The 19,276-nt window shown below is 34.8% G+C and overlaps 3 protein-coding genes across 3 annotated transcripts in view; 2 read left to right on the top strand and 1 right to left on the bottom strand.

Moving 5' to 3' along the window:
- Window positions 1–4,616, top strand: part of LOC136797575 (uncharacterized) — a 23,494-nt gene extending 18,878 nt beyond the window's left edge. The window contains exons 11-15 of the mRNA XM_067054161.1: window positions 63–150; window positions 1,435–1,521; window positions 1,751–1,875; window positions 3,712–3,826; window positions 4,428–4,616. Of these exons, the coding sequence (XP_066910262.1) occupies window positions 63–150; window positions 1,435–1,521; window positions 1,751–1,875; window positions 3,712–3,826; window positions 4,428–4,574 (562 nt within the window). The 3' untranslated portion in view covers window positions 4,575–4,616. The remainder of the gene's footprint in view (window positions 1–62; window positions 151–1,434; window positions 1,522–1,750; window positions 1,876–3,711; window positions 3,827–4,427) is intronic.
- Window positions 4,617–8,721: 4,105 nt separating this feature from the next.
- On the top strand, window positions 8,722–10,764 carry LOC136797470 (adhesion G protein-coupled receptor L2-like). The gene is made up of 4 exons (XM_067054044.1): window positions 8,722–9,018; window positions 9,240–9,306; window positions 10,172–10,235; window positions 10,657–10,764. The coding sequence occupies exons 1-4, from the start codon at window positions 8,805–8,807 to the stop codon at window positions 10,762–10,764; spliced, it is 453 nt and encodes a 150-aa protein (XP_066910145.1). The 5' UTR covers window positions 8,722–8,804.
- A 2,108-nt stretch (window positions 10,765–12,872) lies between these two features.
- Window positions 12,873–16,310, bottom strand: LOC136797586 (uncharacterized). The gene is made up of 2 exons (XM_067054176.1): window positions 15,838–16,310; window positions 12,873–14,970 (listed from the first exon to the last, which is right to left on the bottom strand). Exon 2 carries the CDS (start codon window positions 14,937–14,939, stop codon window positions 13,323–13,325), a length of 1,617 nt encoding a protein of 538 aa, XP_066910277.1. The 5' UTR covers window positions 14,940–14,970; window positions 15,838–16,310; the 3' UTR covers window positions 12,873–13,322.
- Between the last annotated feature and the right edge of the window lie 2,966 nt (window positions 16,311–19,276).

Raw genomic sequence — 19,276 nt, 5'->3', positions numbered from 1 at the left:
ACAGACAGACAGACAGACAGACAGAATACCCAAGAATATAATGATACCATTTCAAATTCCAGTAACACTCACGGATATAAAGCAAACACCGTTTCTTTGATGAGAGGTTTAAAAGGAATTGGAAAGGAAGATCTCCTCACTAACAAAGCGGTAAGAATTTCATCATTCCTTTTTCTGCTTTTCTGATTATGAAAATACATCCGTTCGTAAAGGCCGGTCTCCACTTGCGCGCGCTTCGATCGCAATTTTTCAAGCAAAGCTCCCACGCTATTATGGTCAAAAGAAAAGTGAAGCAACTCCACTGACTCGATATGACATAACCGTTGCAAAAAGTTAAAATGTGCTCAATTTTTTTTCGAGCGCGCCCTTCCATTCATAAAATTCTTTCCTTCCCTCATAAAATTTTTCATCTTTTTTCCAAGCAAAAAGGATTGAAGCCAAAAAAGTGCAATCGAAGCGCGCGCAAGTAGATACCGGCCTTAACTTCCCCTTGTATGAATATTTGCGTTTTTAAATACACAGGTTACCTTAAGTGGATATTTTCACCCTTTACACGAAATTTATAGTCCTCGCAAATTCAAAATTTCGAAATTTAGCTACTAAAACCCCTTTGGAAAACAAAAAAAATATATATGAAAAGAAGACAGATTCGGAAACTTTAATCCACGCGAAAATTTGAGATTCTTGATTAGCGAAAAAAAAATGCGAAGATTTGAGACATAAAGTTTGCTCTTAAAAAGCGGACAAATTTTTATATAAAGTAAAATCCAATGCATAGCAATGTGCCCTCCCGGTTATTACCATAATGGCTTTATGGCAACTCCTGAACTTGGGCACAGGATGTACGGTATAAAGTAAAATCCTCAAAACTTGTTATCTAAACTGGGTTTAGAATAATTGAAATAAGATTAAAGGTTTTTGTTCAATCAAAAGATATTCAATTCCGAAGATGATTGAATAGCTTTTGGAGATAAAATATTAAGTATACAAGTCATAAAACTTTTCATAAATCATGAGGATTTCACTTTGTATAAAAATTTGTTGGCTTTTTTGGGACACACTGTGTTATAAAAACATTGTTGTTTTTATGAGACCCCCTAAAAGCAATATCGAAAGTATTCTACTGTCATGTAATTCTGCACCCTTCATTTTACCTCTTTTGGTGAAAACCCTATGAAATTGAAAGCCCGATGTCTGTAATGAGGGAAGTGAGCAATACTTTAAAAAGTTATGTCTTTAGAGGGATTTGCTTACGCAGCATTTTTAAACGCCACTCTAGCAGAAATTCTTTATTTTACTTTGTCAGCTTAAGATGCGCGCCTCATTTCTAAACCATAAAAAGTGGGTTAATATCATCCTTTAAAACTTTTGCAAAAAATTCGAAAATTAAGATGAAAAACCAAGTTAAATCAACTTTACTTTTGTTATGTTGAGGTTGAAATGGCGAAAGAAGATTTCTCCCTCAGACGAGGTAAACTTCAGATGGGGATGGATACCGAAGGAAAAGCTCCTAAAATAAAGGTACCTTTATGGTTTTATGAATCTTTATTCTCCCTGTGGTGAAGATGTAAGACCTTCTTAACTCTTGGATTGGGGATAAATATAATTTTCTAGAATAGCCCATTTTTGATTAAAAAGGTATACAGCAACAATGATGCTTTTATGCATCTTGGTAAGAGTTATTTAGAAGATTACTGTATAATTAGTCTGATTCTACTGTAATTACTTTTTATTTCAAATTCTTCCGAAGTCACCATTGACGACTGAAATGGCATCTTCAATTAAACTGACCACTTTGGATACGCTGGAAGAAGTGTTATCAGCTATCAGTATCGTTAGCTTGGGCATCGGTTTGATTGCTTTTAGACTTGTCAGGTATTCTACTTGGTTGGACCACAGATATTATATTCATGATATGCACCATTGTCTTCCACGGACCCAACAGCTGATTGGTTGAAAGTGACGTAATTGCTGATTTGATGTCAATTGCAACCAATCAGCTATTGGTCCGTGATGTAATATCAGAAGACATTGCAATGGTGCATATCATGAATAGAAAACACTTTACGGAGATACTCCGTCCCTAGCTGAGGCAAAATAATCCGCCATTTCGAACTAAGTGACGTCACAATTTAGCTTGCGTGATCCTTGTAATTTTGAAGTAATTGCAATGTCAAAAAACTTCCACAGTGAAAACCAAGGTTTCTACTGTGGTCTACGGTGACCTATTTTCAGCAAGGATGGCGGATTATTTTGCTTCACCTACCTTTGCTTGGGAAATACAGAGTAGCTCTATCTAGTGTTTTATATTAGATATCTGTGGGTAGGACTCCTATCTCATCGGCTGGCTCAAATTTCACCGGTTGGAACAATACCCTAAAATTTGCAAACGAGAATATTACCCTACCAATTTTATCCCCGTGGAAAAATTTGCACTGTGCGACCATCCCCAGTGTTTTTCTGAGCTGAAAATAAAATGTTTTTATCCCCATCAAGAATAGAATTAAATTTCATTCCAATTGGAAGGTGCCCTATGGTTTTATCCCCATTGGAAATTGAAACAAGACGACTTTTGCAAAAGGTATGCTAAAGTGCCGGCTGAAAAGCTGATACAAAAAATATGAGACAAATTATAGAAAAAGTTTTAGGACGAGTCATGAAAAGGATCTGGACAAGCATTACTTAGCGAAATTTGATTTCTATCAAGAGTTATTGATTCGATTCTTCATCAAATAGATGCTTATAAATGTTTACTTTGTAAAAACTAATTACCGAAAAGTATATCCCCGTCTATCAAGAGTTAATTATTTTGATTCCTATAAAGTAGATGCTTATAAGGAAAATAAATATGCTTATATCATATTGTGCACCGTCCCTTGTTTACTTTGTAAGAACTAATTACCAAAATATACCCCCGTCTATCAAGAGTTATAGATAATTAAAAAAAAACGCTCGAAAAGTTTGCGTGGTTATACAAAACTAGTTAACAAAAATTAAATTTAGTGAGTTCGTTCGAGTACTTTTGCCTTCTAAAATTTTGACCTACTTTACCAGCGCTCTGCAGAAAGCCTATCGTAATAATTCGCTAATGCGAAATTAAAAATACACCCAAAAACTATCACCACTGATCTTTTTGAGCATCAAAATATTTTCTATCCCCCTTTTGTGGTCTCTAAAACACTCTATTTTTATAGAAGTTTGCACAAAAATGCTCTAACAATGGTGAAAATAAGGACTGACTAAGAACATTTTTAGGCTTACTAAAAAAGTTAAGAATATCTGTAGGCTTCAGAAATGTTCCTATTAAAGAACGTGTAGGATTACCTTTCTGATTCTGATTTCATGTTTAGATTAGTCAGATATTGATTTTAGGGTGACAGGACAATTGCCCCATGACAATTGCCCCCCCACACTTTCATACAGCATTATTAAATGCAGTTTTAAAGAATAACAAGAGAAATAGTCATAAAAAAGACTAACTGTAACGATCAATAATTATCTCGAAGGTAAATTGTTAGGGGAGGGGTAATTGTCCCAGGGGGTAAGGGAGTAATTGTTCTGGGGGTAATTGTCTGGGCAACTGTCACGGGGGGGGGGGGGGCAATTGTCCTGAATCTGATTTTAGGTGCAAAATTCGTAAAGTATCTGCTAAGATATTCTTGAAAGATACAAGAAATATTTAGAAAAAATTGATTACTCTTTCCTTTGTAGAAACCAAACAATGAGATTGTTTAATCATCAAAATCTGATGCTATCTTTTCTGCTCAATGGATTAATTTACAAAATTCCACTTTGGTTTATCAGTAATCTGCCGTCAAAATCACAGGTAATAAAAAACCAGTGCTGTATTAAATATGCAGTGGAATCTCTCTATCTCGAGCTCCAAAGGGACCAAAAATTTTGTTCGAAATAGAGAAAGTTCGAGATAAAGAAATTTGACTTTAAAAATCATATTTTAGGTCTATTAGACGGTTGGGGTGTAAAAAAGACATTGAAACGTGTATTAGCTTGTATTTTATCTTTACACTGAAGTTACTAGGATCACTCCAATGCGGTAAAGAACGAAATGTTTTCTACGACGGAAAAGTTTTTACCAGTAGTGGCAAATTTAAACTAGAAAAAATACATGGGTTGCAAAATTATATCAGTGCAGTCAAAACATTTTATGCCCATGTTACTTGCTTTAAAACATACAGTTAATAACTTTATCAGTGTCAATAAATTTGAGCCAATCAGAAATAAATGTCATGTAAAAACCACGTAAAAATTTCGAGTAAAAGCGTGATTTATCTTCAAATTTTAATTTTTGTAACCTATGTATTGATAAGAATTCGCCACTACAGGCAAAACCCGAGGTCTTTCCGTCTTATAAAACATTACGTCATGAATATAATAAACAAAACCTTTTCTTGTTTTTTTTAATAAAGGGCGGATGTATGGCGGTATCAGTTTTGTCGTATTTTTTCACCCTCTGTTCATTCTCTTGGATGATGGTTGAAGGAATCAACATTGTTATCATTATGGTTTTTGTATTCCAATGGAATGGAAATTACCACAAACAGTACACTGCATGAAAAGTTGTCTTCTCTAACGCAAGATATATGACGAAAAGTTAACTTTTCTCTCAATTTTCTTGTTTTGAAATCATTGAATTTTCTTCTGTGCGAAAACAAGTAACAGTGAATCTTCACTATTTCTCGAAAAGCTTAAATTTTCTAAATATCGACATAATTAACTTTTCGATGTACAAAATGATTACATTTTTAGCCACGAAAAGTACTACTTTTCTCCGAAGTGAAAATATAAGACTTTCTCCACGCAGTGAAGATTCACTTTTACTTGTTTTCTTGTCCATGGAAATTTTAAATTCAAAATTGAGAAAAGACGAACCTTTTTTAAAAAAAATAACGAAATTCTTTTAATGAAAGGAAAAGATTAACAATTTATTATTTACGCATTTTCGAAAAGATGCAGATGTCTAGACCAGAAATAACCAACATTTCGTTATTGGGAAGAATATATTCTAGCTTAAAAAAATACTTGATCCGCCTCATTTCATAACATTGAAAAGGTAAAAAACTTCTAATGGAAATTAAATTTCTGGTTACTGTAGGACAATTAGACGCGAGATTAAATTCGATAAGATATGAATTATTAAATATTCTTGGATGATTTTCTTCTTTAAAATTAAGTCAATATTAAAAAAATCATATTAATATCTATGTACTCATAATTCTTGTGCTAAAAATCTAAAGTATGCCTTATTTACATAAAATGACATAAATTAATAAGATAATGTAAGATAATAAATCAATTTTTAAAACAATGGCAATAATTGATGTGGTATAGAAGGAGCTTATAGGGTTGGGGGGATATTTCTGACAAAATTTGACATTGTAAAGCATTTTTCGAATTTAAGAAATAAGATTTAGGTTACGGTTCAAGAAATTGTATTGGTATAAAAAATGATGAACTAATTAATAAAAGAAGTACAACAATTTCTCCTTCAGTTGTATATCGTGCCTCTTTTCCCGAGGGTTCTCCGATTCTTCGTCCATTGAAGCATTGAAGATGTTTCTTTGGTTGTGTTGTCGAACAATCACCTTTACTTCTTTTTCTTAATACCATTTATTTCTTGGTCTTCTGATGAGACGATGTTCATTTTGTGATAAGTTTTCTCCACACGTCTTTGACATTGCACAGAATTGATGTTTCGGCTCCCACCGCCAAGCTCGCGATACGTTTTTCGACTTTCTGTAGAGAGAAAATGATAGAAATTATACTCTACTTTTCAAACAGGATTATCAAACAGATTAATTGTCCATTTACTTTTATTGAAAATTGAATTGAACTTTAAATTGAAAATAACTAGTAAAAATCCAAAATGACTTGAAGATTACAAAAAAACATAATAGCAAGAAAGAAATTACGCGTTTTAGACAGGTTATTTCAAAAATAACTTGAACGAGTGAGTACTTACATGATCATTGCATGGCCTCTTTAGCATTATTGACGCATATTCATCGCCAAGTCTTTACTTGTTCCACTGTAAAGTTCGTGTGAAAGCATATTACAAGATTTCGTGACAAATCAAATTTCTTTCCCTCTTTTAATTTCTGCCAATTAAAATCTCTTTATCAACATTTTTCTATAAGAGACTTAATTGGACTGCAATTGAAAATATCGTAATTTCTCCACAATTATAAATGTGTTAACACAGGGTCCCAAAGGGAATGGTGTTGTTCAGTTCAAACAGTTCATTGTAATTTTTTAATGAAACCGCCGAACAAATTTTTCAGCCTTTGAAATATCGCCAAAAAAGAGAAACTACGAATCGTTCTTTCTTCCATCAAGTTAAAGCATTCGAGTTTAATTTTAACAAGTTTAATTAATTGAACTGTTATTAGGAGCTCTTCATACACACCATTGACCCCAAGTTTACGAGAATTAGTTAACGCAAAAACTTAATACTACACGTTTTTTTATAAGAACAAACTATATAAGAACATAAGGCTTAAATGGCCAAAATGTTAAGAACAAGTTAAGAATATTTCAAGGCTTTGGGAACTCAAAAATTTCTTACGAAAATGGCCATAAATACTCATAAAATGGGGGGGGGATAAGAACATGTTAAGCACACTTTTTAGGCTTATTTCCGAAGGCAAAATTTTTGCATGTTCTTATAAAAAAACGTGTATTCATGAAATATCAAAATCAAAGTGGTTTCTTTTTATATACATTCCTGATTCGTTCTGTATGTAAAACTCGTCAAACTCACTGACCATAAAAATTATTTTTGGCTGATTTGCAAAATATCTAATACATCCAAAAATTTTATGCTATCTATAGTGTAAAATACAGGCTTAAATGCAACCTACTAGCCGTAAGCAAAGCGTCACAAACCTGCGAGGCCCAAAACAGTGAATCGCTATACATTCAAAAAACTCAAACGAAACAAAGGTAGCTGTCGAAGGATCATACTATTTTCATTTTATGAAAGAATGCCTCAAATAAATTGTTCTTCTTTCCTTCTACAAAACACCCTTGCATTTGATTCAAATATATAAGGAGTAAAAATTGCCTCGCATTACATTTGTCAACTATAATGAAGTAAATCGAGATTAAGACTTAAATAAAAGATCTTTGAAAGATTTTGAAAAGTTTTGCAAGTTTTACAAAAACACAAAATTTCAAAAATAATCTCAAAATGGAATGAAATGAAAGCTTTAAGTCATGTATAATGAATTTGAAGAAGATTAATTTGAGCATATCCAGTTTCCAGCCCTTAAAACAAAAATCGTTTCTAAACATCTCCAATTAGTCTAGTTGTAGAAAATCTGGAAAAGATGCTAAAGCACAATGCTTCAAAGCCAAGAAGGGGAGGATTTGTAAAGCTTTTTTAGTAGATGGATAAAATGTATAGAAAATGTTTTAAAATTTTAAACCAACACGAGTAAACGTATCGATGAATAGATTTTACCGGTATTTTTTTAGAGATTAAATATTTCCAAGAATAAATTCAGGCGAATTTTCGGCTATAGCCTCACCTAAAACTTTTATATTAATAATGAATTAATGAGTTAATAATTTTATGTTAATGCGTATAAAATCAAAAAAACAATTTTGCATACAATGCATTAAAATCAATAAGTAATTGAAGAGGGAATCTTCATACACAACTATTTACTCAACTCCATTGAGACACCCCTGTGTCAAGACCCGCAACTGGATAAACAATTCTTTCAAAATCCAAATGGGGATAGAATTTAGATACTTTTTGAGTTCAAAAATATAGTGGGATGGTTTTGAACGCAATTTCTTAAATATAATTTTTATATGGGGATGAATTCAAAGTCAATTTCCCAGTGGGGGTGAAATGATAGGGTATTTTTCATCAGAGGATGAAGTTTTTGCTAAATTTTCCAGTGGGTTGTGGTTCCATGTGGGAAAAAGTTCCACAGGGGCTGTGAGACAGGGATGTATTGAGTTTCTTTAAAAGTAGTGATACAAATTTTACAAAATTGGCCTACAAATGATGCAAATAATGCTGAGGTTGCGCGAAGTGTGGTTTGCACTTTCAACAGTTGTTGATCTGACTTAATTGTCAAAATTAAAGATTTAAAAGAAAAATCTAGAATTTGAAAAATCTGTAAATCATAGAGTACAAAGAGAGCTAATTACACCCCTGCAGCAGTGTTACAGCCCCGGTGGAGCTTCTCCCACTATGGGGATGAAAGTTTATACAGTGCAATTTCTAAGCGGAGACGAAACAAAGTAAAAGATGTAGGACATTTCTTTCTCCTTTCGCCTTAAAACTTCTAATTCTAAGGTGCGAAAAAGAAAAGTGGCACCTAGTTTGGTCAACAGAGGACACCTCTTCTTTTTCCTATCATCACGCTAACAGGCACAGGGGTCATTGGACAATATAATATTTTTTAATTAAAAAATAATCTTGTCAATCAAGAGATCAATCCTAAAAAACACATTCTCATCTTGCTCCCATAAAATTGAAATATTTATTTTACTTTTGCCAAATTAGCTGCAAGAAAATCTGCTCCTTACTTTTATCCCGACGTAGAGATTATAATGTTCTTAAAAAACGAAATTATTACCTTTTTGGACCTACTGGGAGGTCCTTTTTTTATTGTATTTGATGATTGTATTTTCGATAAATTTGGCATGAAAATTTGATATCTTCATGAAAAATATTTTCGTTTAAATTTCAAGACGAAAACTTTATATTTTCTTGAAATACAAACGAAGAAAAGATAGTCAATCTGGAAACATGAAAGAATTTCTTTTTAATGAAAAACGACAAAAGAAATTATCCACCTTTTCGAAGCAAGAAATATTTAAAGATTATCTTTTTTCAAGAACTTAAAGAAAAAGAATCTTTTCTTAAAACTGTAAGGAAAAATCGATATTTCCGCAATCGTACGTTCGAAAACATTAAGTTTTCAAGGACAAGAAACTGGAAAGACATATATTTCATGCAGTGGTATCTATGCATCGGATACGGTAAGTCATAGACAGGCGTACTGGCGTCGTTTATCATGGCCTATGATTGGTACATCTCATTCATGCCATTTTCAATTCAATATGTTATGTTTTGAGATATCTCTTTTTCAGCAAATTTGTTCTCACTGAGTACACATTGAAATAAATTTGGGATTTATCGTCACATTCACGGTAACTAGAAAGAAAAAGCTTTAATAGCATGCTCCATTCTTATATTTTAGGAATCCCGTTTGTTATAACTGGAATAATGGTTGGTATCTTTCACGACCAATTCAAAAATGCAATCGAGTAAGTAGTAGTAACATGACAGTCTAATTTAATCAAAGAAATTATTAATTTAGCTTATCGGCAAACCCGAACCCAATCCTTTTCAGTTCACTTTTATATAATTCTGATATCACTCACGAAAGGCTCTAACGATTGTATCACGCGCATCAGTTAACTCTGAAATAGTGTAAAGTGGCTCTGAATACGATATGAACTTAGCGTCAGAACACCTTGTTACTTTTTCTTCGACGAACTTTTCATCGCTGGAATTTACTGTCTGTATAATGTTGAGTTTGAGGCTGGAAACATGGTAAAACAAGATAGCATATAGATCTGAATTTAACCTTCCAAGCATCCAATTTTAAAACGAAAATATATTTAAAGTAATCTCAAGCACCAATTTGGTAGTTACACGTTTTTTTTATAAGAATGGTGTAAATATTTCATCATGGATATTCTTAACTTTTTTGGGAAAATCATCCTAAAATATTCTTACAGCATTCTTAATTAGGATCCTAATTCAGACTAGATTTAACATTTAGTACATACGTCTCAAGCATAAAATGGCATTTTTGTGAAAGGAGTGAGCCTTACTTGGGGGTAATTTTTAATTTATGATTAAAAATGCTCTAAAAGATGAAATTCTTAGCTTGAGTAGCAAAATTTCATGATGGTAATATTCTTAGCATTATTCTTAATTTTTTTGGCCATTTTCATCATGAACATTCTTATAAAGTGTACTCTTATTAAAAAGCGTGTATTTGTCGGCAAAGGTTCGTCGTCTGGAAGCTTGTTTCTCACTTTTACTGAACTTCAATGTTTTTGCCGTAAATATTTTCAGATATGTTTCAGGTATTGATTCTATCTTATTTTTCTTATCATATAGATGTACAGTATTTGAAGGAGATTATTTGTGGATTCTGAGAGGACCTGTGACCTTCTTTATTCTGGTAATACCTTTTACTCTAATCATAGATAGATCCATTGTTATATGGTAGCTAAAATTAACTATTCGAAGAGTGTAAAAACAGTTTAGAGGTGTCAAATTCTTTATTGGAACAAAATATAGTACCATATCGTTTCAGCAGGGCACAGTAAGATTTCTGGTAATTTTCATTCCAGTTGTTAAATTTAAGATATTCAATAATTAATAATAAAAGATAATCCATTCTGCGCATACCACGCTCTACTCTAAAGGGATATAGCGAATGTGATGATCTGACCTGGTTGTTCAGCAAAAACAATCAAAAGTCAACCTGGGCAGATTCTCTTACCGAGCCATGTCTTTTAGAGTGGATACGTATTATGTGCGTAGTATCAGAGTCTGCTCAGATATTAGATATCTATCAATCTCTTTTCAAATTACTGTAGGTGAACACCATATTTTTCATCTTGATCCTGATCAAGATGCGCCAACAGGGCGTCCAAAGAAATTCGTTGCAAGCAGACTCATCTCAAGATTGCAAGACAAAACAGTAAGATTTGCTATGGTTTATCTACACTTTATTGGCCATTGTATATGCATGCATCTGTTTTTCTATTCGTTGAAAAACGTATGCAAGTTTTGATTAGCTCGCAATATAAGCAGACCTTAAATCGTCGGGTTTTCGTGTCGTCAAAATCGAATTTGACGGGCTTTCATGTCCATTTTCTTTTCCAAAGCAGAAATGTATGTGTTCTTGTGCTTTTCCTGTTGAAGCAATGGACATGGACGGGCTTTCATGTCCATTTTCTTGTCCAAAGCGGAAATGTACGTGTTTCTGTTTTTATTTGTAGTGAGTTCGTTTTTCCCAAAGAGGAAAAAGCACATTATCAACTTGCTATTAACCGACAATAATACTTAATAGATTAAGTCACTTAAAGACCCACAGCTAGATAAAGTATCCGTGGTATCCGTGGTATCTGTGATAAAATTAGAATTTCTCAATAAGAGCTTTGTCATCATACTGTATAGAACTGATTGCGACCCATAAAGGCTCTTTTATTAGTTAAACGCAAAATCCTCAAATATTTTGGGCAACAGAAACTCACTATTAGAGCATGGATGGTCCGTGGAGGTCCTTACCTTGGATTCCTTTCGAACGCGTGAAATTGCCCACGATTAATAATAAGGCGACAGTAGTGCGGATCCCGGCTACGGTACGGTCGTGGGTTGAAACTCTCGGCCGGTTCATAACAACAACTTCGTATTTAGTCCAAAGATCATACTTGATGCCTCCCCGCATAATGATCAGCAATTAAGAGAAGGGTTAAGGATAAGTGGAGCAATCTAGGGAGAAAGAGTTGTGCCCTCCCGTACCTTCGTGTAAATAGCTATCAAAAGAGGAGCCTTCGGGTTGTCTCCCACTGTAGTCGCAGCTTATAAATAATAATATCAAATAATTATTCATTCAGCTTAAGCACAAAAGCGTTTTTGGTGTTGGTTTCATTGCTTGGAATCACATTTATCCTTGGTCCATTTGTAACGTACAGCACGGTGATTGCATACGCTTTCGTTATTATGAACGGCCTAACGGTGAGTTGTATTTAAGTTTATTCACGCAAAACGTGCTCTCTTTCTTGCTAGCATGTTGAAACCAATAATAGTAACGTTATCAAAAAGACTAACTAGAACAAAAGTCGAGGGGCCGTACAGGAAAAGCCCCCTACTTTTGAACCGCCCCTAAAAGCTTAGTATAAATAGGGTTAACTCGAACAAATTTCATGAACTCCAGTTAACAATGCCTTTAAAACCTTACTCAAAAACTCGAAATTTACACTTAAGTCAAACAAATTTCTGTTCTCCGTGCGTGTTCGAGTTATGGAGACTAAGCTGTATTTCTATTCAATACCCTTGTGCGACAGGTATTGAGTGTTAATTACTTTAAAATCTTAAACTTTGACTTCACTTTTTAAGGGGGTATATTTTTTATTGGGACACGTCATTTTGGATGCTAACATTATTGATCAAATCAAGAAAAGATTGAAAGAATTTGGATCAAGCTCAAACTGAACAACCATCGCCATTTTAATTTTCATCATTGGCAAGCTGAGATTGGACTGGCAGAAAAATTCAAAGCAACGCGTGTGCCATGTACGTAACATAGTTGAGACTATGCAAGTATCCTGGCTAACAGAAAACGTCTAAACAACGTCCAAATGACATCCCTAACATTGGTATAAAGTGAAATGAAGACTTAAATAACATTGTGTGCTGGGGCGTGTTAGCTGGACTAATTAAAAACATTGGGCTTGTTTATAATGGTATGAACAATAATCAACTTTGATATTCACATTGGGCTGTTCCATTAAATTTCCATACAGGGGGGTAGACGAACCTTTTCAAGGCAAAAAAAGATTAGTAGAATTGTCCCCTGGAAATTGGCAAAATTTACAAAAGAACCCTTGGAAAAATTATTTTTATACCTTTAAAAGTGATAGTGAACGAACTAAAATCGGTCTTTTACCCGCTGGAAATTTTAGAATGACTTTTTACCTCCTGGATAAATTAAAAACTACTCCTTTACACCCCCTGGAAATTCTTCTCCTTTTACCCCTTGGAAGTTTTTGCCCCCCCCCCTTGAATGGATATAAAATGGAATGGCCCATTTACTCTTACAGTGATCGGTGTCTTTAAATAATGCGGTTGATATAATCACTAGTAATAATGTGTGTACTTAACTAAAATATAGTGTGCGCTAAAATTTTATCATTAAAAACCATAGTACTGTAAAATATCAAAAATACAAAACAATGTTAAAAGATAATTACAAAATTTTAGAGAAATTCTTTGTTTCAATAATTTCATTCCCAGTTTTTCGTTACCAATAGAACAGTATTTTATTAACCAATCATTAAGCTTTTCTTCACTTTACAATGCTCCACATCATCAAATAGTTTTCATATACAGCCAACTCTCTAATTCGAACCTCTACTATTTGAATCTTCCTGTAATTCGAACTATAATATTGCCCCCTCTTTAAAGTAGTATAGAATACTCTCTGTGATTCGAACAATTCTCTAATTCGAAGAAAATCCCTGGTCCCTTAAGGATCGAATTAGAGAGAGTCAACTGTAGCACTAAGGACCCGTGGTACAACTGTATGCTCAATCCATTCGTTCAAGACTTGATGACCAGCATCCGTACCATCACTGTTATCCCAAAAAGCAGTCCAACCTGTGAACTCATCTAGATCCACCTCTGTCTTCAAATTATCTTTAACATCACAAGCCTCCCAACCGCGTTTTCGTCTAGCCTCATCACTCGCATTAATCCTTATAAGCGCTGTTGGAATTCCTTGTTTTTGAAACCAGGCTAAGTTTTCTAAAGTTCTTAGATCGCTTAGCAATAGGATATCTGAGGTTTCTGCTTTAGACATAACCTCTTTGACGCACCACTCTGGGTCCTCCTCATTCTTGTTAGCGTGATGCTGAATCATAGCTATCCGATGGCGTTCCTTGAACGCTCTATCAGTCAACAATCGATTAACATCGATACCAACAGACTCAGCATACAGCTCTTTGTTAATGTTTCCCAGAGCTGCTCTATGAACATTGAGATTAGCTTGTTGTAATGCAACATTGATCTTGTTGGCAATATAATCTTTGCCAGACGCTCGTTTACCACTGATCAACACCAAAGCCTTTGGCTGCTTGACATTTTCTTGAACAGCTCTTCTTGGTTTCTCATGTTTCGTTTCTTCACCAAAACCTTCAGTCCAACATCGTTCCTTTTTCTCTACATCTGCGCCATGCTGATCTTCCGCACACACGCAATACCACACTTCACCAATATGATTTCGCGTTCCATGTTTAGCTGCAGCAAACGGACACCAATGACGACTGCTCAATTCAGAATCTTCAACGCTTGATGTGATGGTTGGGAGCAGGTGTATATCCTCAGGTAAAGCTGTATACAAGATATCTCCTCGCATGATATATTTTGTTCCCGTAAGAACAGGGCCACCATCATGTAACGTATTCAATGCGTGATTGAACAAAAGTGCTTTACCTTCTTCAGGTAAGACATCATGTCTTCTACACTTTTCCTTATCAAATGAGATCATAGAAAGTTTATCATCAAACAGCTTGCTCACGTGACCATATGGGATTTCTTGAGAAGGTTTTCTATCTGGCTCAAAGTCAGGATAAAAGCGTGTTGCACCTCCTGTGAAATCTTCAATACCGTTCAGGTAGATTTGTAACGTGAAGACTGATAAACAGGGTACTGGCTCCGAGCTCATTTTGACACCGTCGTAATGTGGACTGAAGTGCCCACCGGGATAATAACGAACGTACCTCCAATGATGTGTGAAACGGCTTAATTGCCATCGGACTCCGTCGATTTTAACGATCTCGGGAAGATAGGGTCGTAATCGGGGCATCATGATTTCACTCATCGTCTTATCAACTGTATGAATTCGATGACAATCGCGATCTTTTGGTGAAAAGGCTGACGGTCGGCTAAAACCCTCTTTACATGTTGAAGTACCCTCAATAACAGCTTGGCATTCTTCTTTGGATAAAATGTTAGTGATTTCTTTAACTGTGTCCAGCCCAGGGATAGCTAGTTTCATGACTCGAGAAGTTTTGTGATTATTCCCCTCTTCATCGATTAGATGCGAGAATGTTTTATCGATAATCTTTCGATCTTTTTCCTCGTTTTTCTCGATCATTTTGTTGTTGTAGTATTTGACCAGCAGGTGTCTTAAATGAGAGAAAAAATTAATTGAAACTAATTAATAAATTGAAATATGCAGCAGGGGGCTAAAAATCAAAGAGCTCTTTTGGTTATTAGAAAATTCTTAAATTTTGCATCATTTTTTTAGAAAAATGATTTACTTCTTTTAAAAAGTAAGTACATAGGGGCTTTACTAAACCTAAGTTTGATAATACCAAAATCTTTTTCTTATAGAATAAATTGCTTATAAAGAATTGACACATATCGTTTTAATAAAGCTGGGTATAGAGTTAATTGGGTGTTGTTGTCTATTTATCGCTCTAGTCAATTATAGTTGTAAGCTTTGATGAGATGCTGAGATGACATTTTACATAAACATACCATACACACGGATGTTCAATTTAGGTGTTGGGATTCTGGCGTACTAAATTGAAACGAAAGGTTTGTAGATACTGCAAGTTTTTTCGGCTACCTAAATCTGCTTTATAGCAGGAGCGCATTTTATTACACCCGCTTCTCACAGACTCGTTAGGATTTTTCAGCCAACCAGTTGGGGTAAAAATAACGAACTGAAACTCGATGGGGATTGATATTTTTTATGGCTGGGGATTTCAATTCTTTTGTTTTTAAGTCAGAAAATTTAGTGGGGATGGGAAAAATAGCACAATATTTTGCAATGAGGGTTAGTTTATTTGATTATTTTCAGTGGGGACAAAACTTGGAGGATAATTTTCCACCGGGGACGATATTTTGGGCAATTTTTCCAGTGGGTCTATGAGAAGGGGGCGTATTATTCATCATTAGGCTGACAAAACAAACTCACCCTGTAAATTTTCTAGTTCTGCAAAGGAGTCCATTAGGTTTCCTCATTAACAGAATAATAATGTACTTACCCAAATAATTCTTTGATGGTTAGAAAAATAATTATCTCGTTTCTCAGTTTGCTGCTAATGATTTCTTTTGATGAGCTTCGGTTGGTTTGTCAGCTCCTGAATTTCGTCTGCTTTATATGCATTCTGCAACTCTAGTTCAGCATTACGCCACTTTATTCAATATTTTGTCAATATATAAAAATCAAATCAATAGAAACAGCTCCTGTCAGCAAATTCTCTTCATTTTTAAGGCTTAAAAGCTATTAGCTTATCTAAATAAAAACAGAAAGCGAAAAGTCACCAATTGAGAGATTGAATTATATTCTTTTGAGTTTTTATTTTATCATTGACGTCATTAGCACAAAATTCTTAACATTCAGAAATCTCACATATCAATATTTTATAGCAAAATCTCTACGACTAAATTTTTTCTGTCTGTAAAAATCATGTTTTCTCACAAATTATACATTCATCACCATGGCTTTGATTGAATCAAAACTGCTGACTTTGGAATGTTATATATTCAGTACAAAAAAATGAGCAGGCTGAATTTGAGCAAATGGTATGGAGTATTATTGTTGCCATATAAGGAAATTGGAGCATGTGTTTTCAACACAGTTTGCACTTCTTCGGAGTGAGTCATTTCCAAGAAATTGGAATAAATGCAAACGTATGTTAAATATGTCATTTACTGCGACAGTTAGAAAGTGGTTAGCTTATATCAACGATGAATTGCATATGTTAACTTTTGTTGACATGTTAACGGTTGAACGTTAGTTTATGTTACACAATAGGTTGATGTCACTGAGGTTTCCTTTTGTGAGAGAATTGTACTTTCCCCGCTGCTGTCAACTTGCAGAAGCGGATGGATAGGGGGTTCAAAATCTATCATGAGGAGTGAAAGGAAGTCTTCATAGGTGGTTTTAAACCCTGTCGAACTTATCAGAGGAAGAGATCTGTAATTGTATTTCATTGTCTTAACGAGCGTTGCACTTCTTCACATGTCCGACGTACTTGCTCTATTGTCTTAATTCTTACGGTCTTACGATTACGTCAAAAAGGAACAAAATCCCTTCTGTCAGCGATATTGAGTCCCCTGCTCATATATCTGGAATTGCGTGATTGACTTTGTCTGACGTCTTTGCTGCTGATACACATACAGAGAGTACTATCCCTTTTATATGCAAATTCCATCATTTTCTCATTACATCAAGCTTTTCCTCATTGGTGAAATTAATTCAGAAAACCCTTCTCTCAACTAAATCTGTTCTACTGTAACACCCCTGTCTCATTGCCTGGTGAGAATTATTTAATCAGTGGGGATAAAATGAAGATACTAATTTATATACCCCTGTACCAGTGACCCATTCAGATCCTCCCCGGCGGATACCCTGGTATAAAAATTTAATTTGATTCGCAAAATTATTTATATCTACTGTCTCACAGCCCCGGTGGAATTTCTTCCCACAGTGGGGATAAAAAATTGTTCCAGTGGGGCTGAATTTGTAAGGTGTTTTTGTCCTCTGAGGACAAAACTTAAGGCAAACTATGTAGTGTGACTGGGGTCTCACCTGGTTTGTGAAACAGGGGTGTATTAACTTTTGTTAATAGAAAGAATAGGAAAGATTTTTATGTATTTGTGCAGAGGTCCTCTAGAGGTTATTCAAGCATCTCAAAACAGAAGTATGAACGAGGCACTTTAATTTGACAAAACTGGCTGCGTTTAGACCAGCCTGGCATTTGTAATTGCTTGCAGTATTCTTTTGAATTCTATTGTTCCGCGCAATTGTTCGGTTTGTCAAATGCCTAATGCCCGGGGGGGGCACTGGCTTTGCGGACTGACGGTATGTGCGGGCCGAAAATTGGCTTTTAAAATTGCACCCTTACAGTGCAGCAAAATTCGATGAAAATCATACCCTTAGAGTGCATCTTCCCCCAAATTTTCAATACTTTTCGTGCAAAAAATGGTCAAAATTCTAGCATTTTTGGGCAAAATATCTCGATTTTTCAAGAATTTTCTGAAATTTCTACCCTTACATTGCATCTTTAGTTTTTCCGACCCTTACAGTGCATTTTAAACATCTTGGAAAAGGTACCCTTAGGGCCCGCACATACCCGTTGGTCATTTTGCCCAGCTGCCCCCCCCCCGGGGCCTAATGATGCCAGCGTGTTGGCATTTCGTTGGCATTTGAAATGCCCTTTTGAGCAAAGGAATCCCCTTTTCTGGCATTTCAAATCAAACAAAGGAACCAAAACAAAGAGAAAAAATGACATTTTTGATTTTTTAAAGTATTTGCACGTTTTTTATTCAGTTCTTTCTATAGATTGTAAAATTTGCAAGATTTGCCATACACGTTTTTTCTTTTATTAGAACCCAGTTTATAAGAACATTGAGGCTGAAATTCGTCGAAAAATTAAGAACATCGTAAGAACATGCCCAGCCTCAGTTTGGAAAAAAATGACAAGAAACTACAATTTTTTCCTTTTTTCAAGCAGTTTTAAACAAACTTAGGAATGGATTTTCTAAATCGAGAGTCAAATATTGTCCAAATTTTACCAATTTTAAGTTCTCTTTATTTTGCATGATATTGTCGATTTAGAGTAGTCTGAAAATTCAAGAACGCATCTAAGAACATTTCAGGCTGAAAATTGCTAAAAAAATAAGCACATCCAGGCTCAGCCAGATTTTAGGTGTTCTAATAAAAAAAAAACGTGTAGCCTAGCCCTACGGCAAAAAGTTTCAGTCTTAATGATTGCAGTTTTTGAGAAATTCCATGCTTTTCATTGTTTGTGGGGGGCGTACGATCTGGCGGTACTCGGGATAAGGCCTAATTTAGGGCCGGGAAGCGGTAAAAACGATAAAAAGTGTTCGGGAAACGGTATTTTGCAAGAGCCACGGTGACGGTAAAACACCTGATTTTTCGTCCGGGATGAGGTAATTCTTATAAAAAACAACGGTATTTCGGTAAAACTCATTCGTAGACGGTACATAAAATTTTAGGGCTATAAAAAAACTTGTCTTAGGAGTCAGCAAAAAGGTAAAAAAACGTGAAAAACACCCAAAAAAAAAATAAGGATCTTACATCATTTCATTAAAAACCTTATTTGAAACATTAATGCAAATATGAAAGTTTATTGTTTATTTCGATTATCGATGGGCGCGGAGAAACCAGACAAAGATTCGAATTTCGAAACTTTGGGGCAGGCTGGAGTCTTCAAAAATGGTCGAATTCGGCTGAAACTGTTTATGCTTGTTCTTGTTCCTTGGGTGAATCCCTGGGGTGTTTTTTTTGTAGATTTGCAGCAAAAACAAGCCACGATTTTGTGACTTTTTGCATTTCGAGGTGATGGATTGGATCTAGCATTTTCATTGTTCTCGGGTTCTCGGAGTGCGAGATCAAGAAAAGTAGGCGGCAAACGCTATTTCGCAACTCTCAAACCAGTGAAATTGCATGATTTT

This window comes from Clytia hemisphaerica, unplaced genomic scaffold (genome assembly GCF_902728285.1).
Source record: "Clytia hemisphaerica strain Z4C2 unplaced genomic scaffold, Clytia hemisphaerica genome assembly, whole genome shotgun sequence".
NCBI lineage: Eukaryota > Metazoa > Cnidaria > Hydrozoa > Leptothecata > Clytiidae > Clytia > Clytia hemisphaerica.
This window is presented reverse-complemented; position numbering and strand designations above follow the sequence as displayed.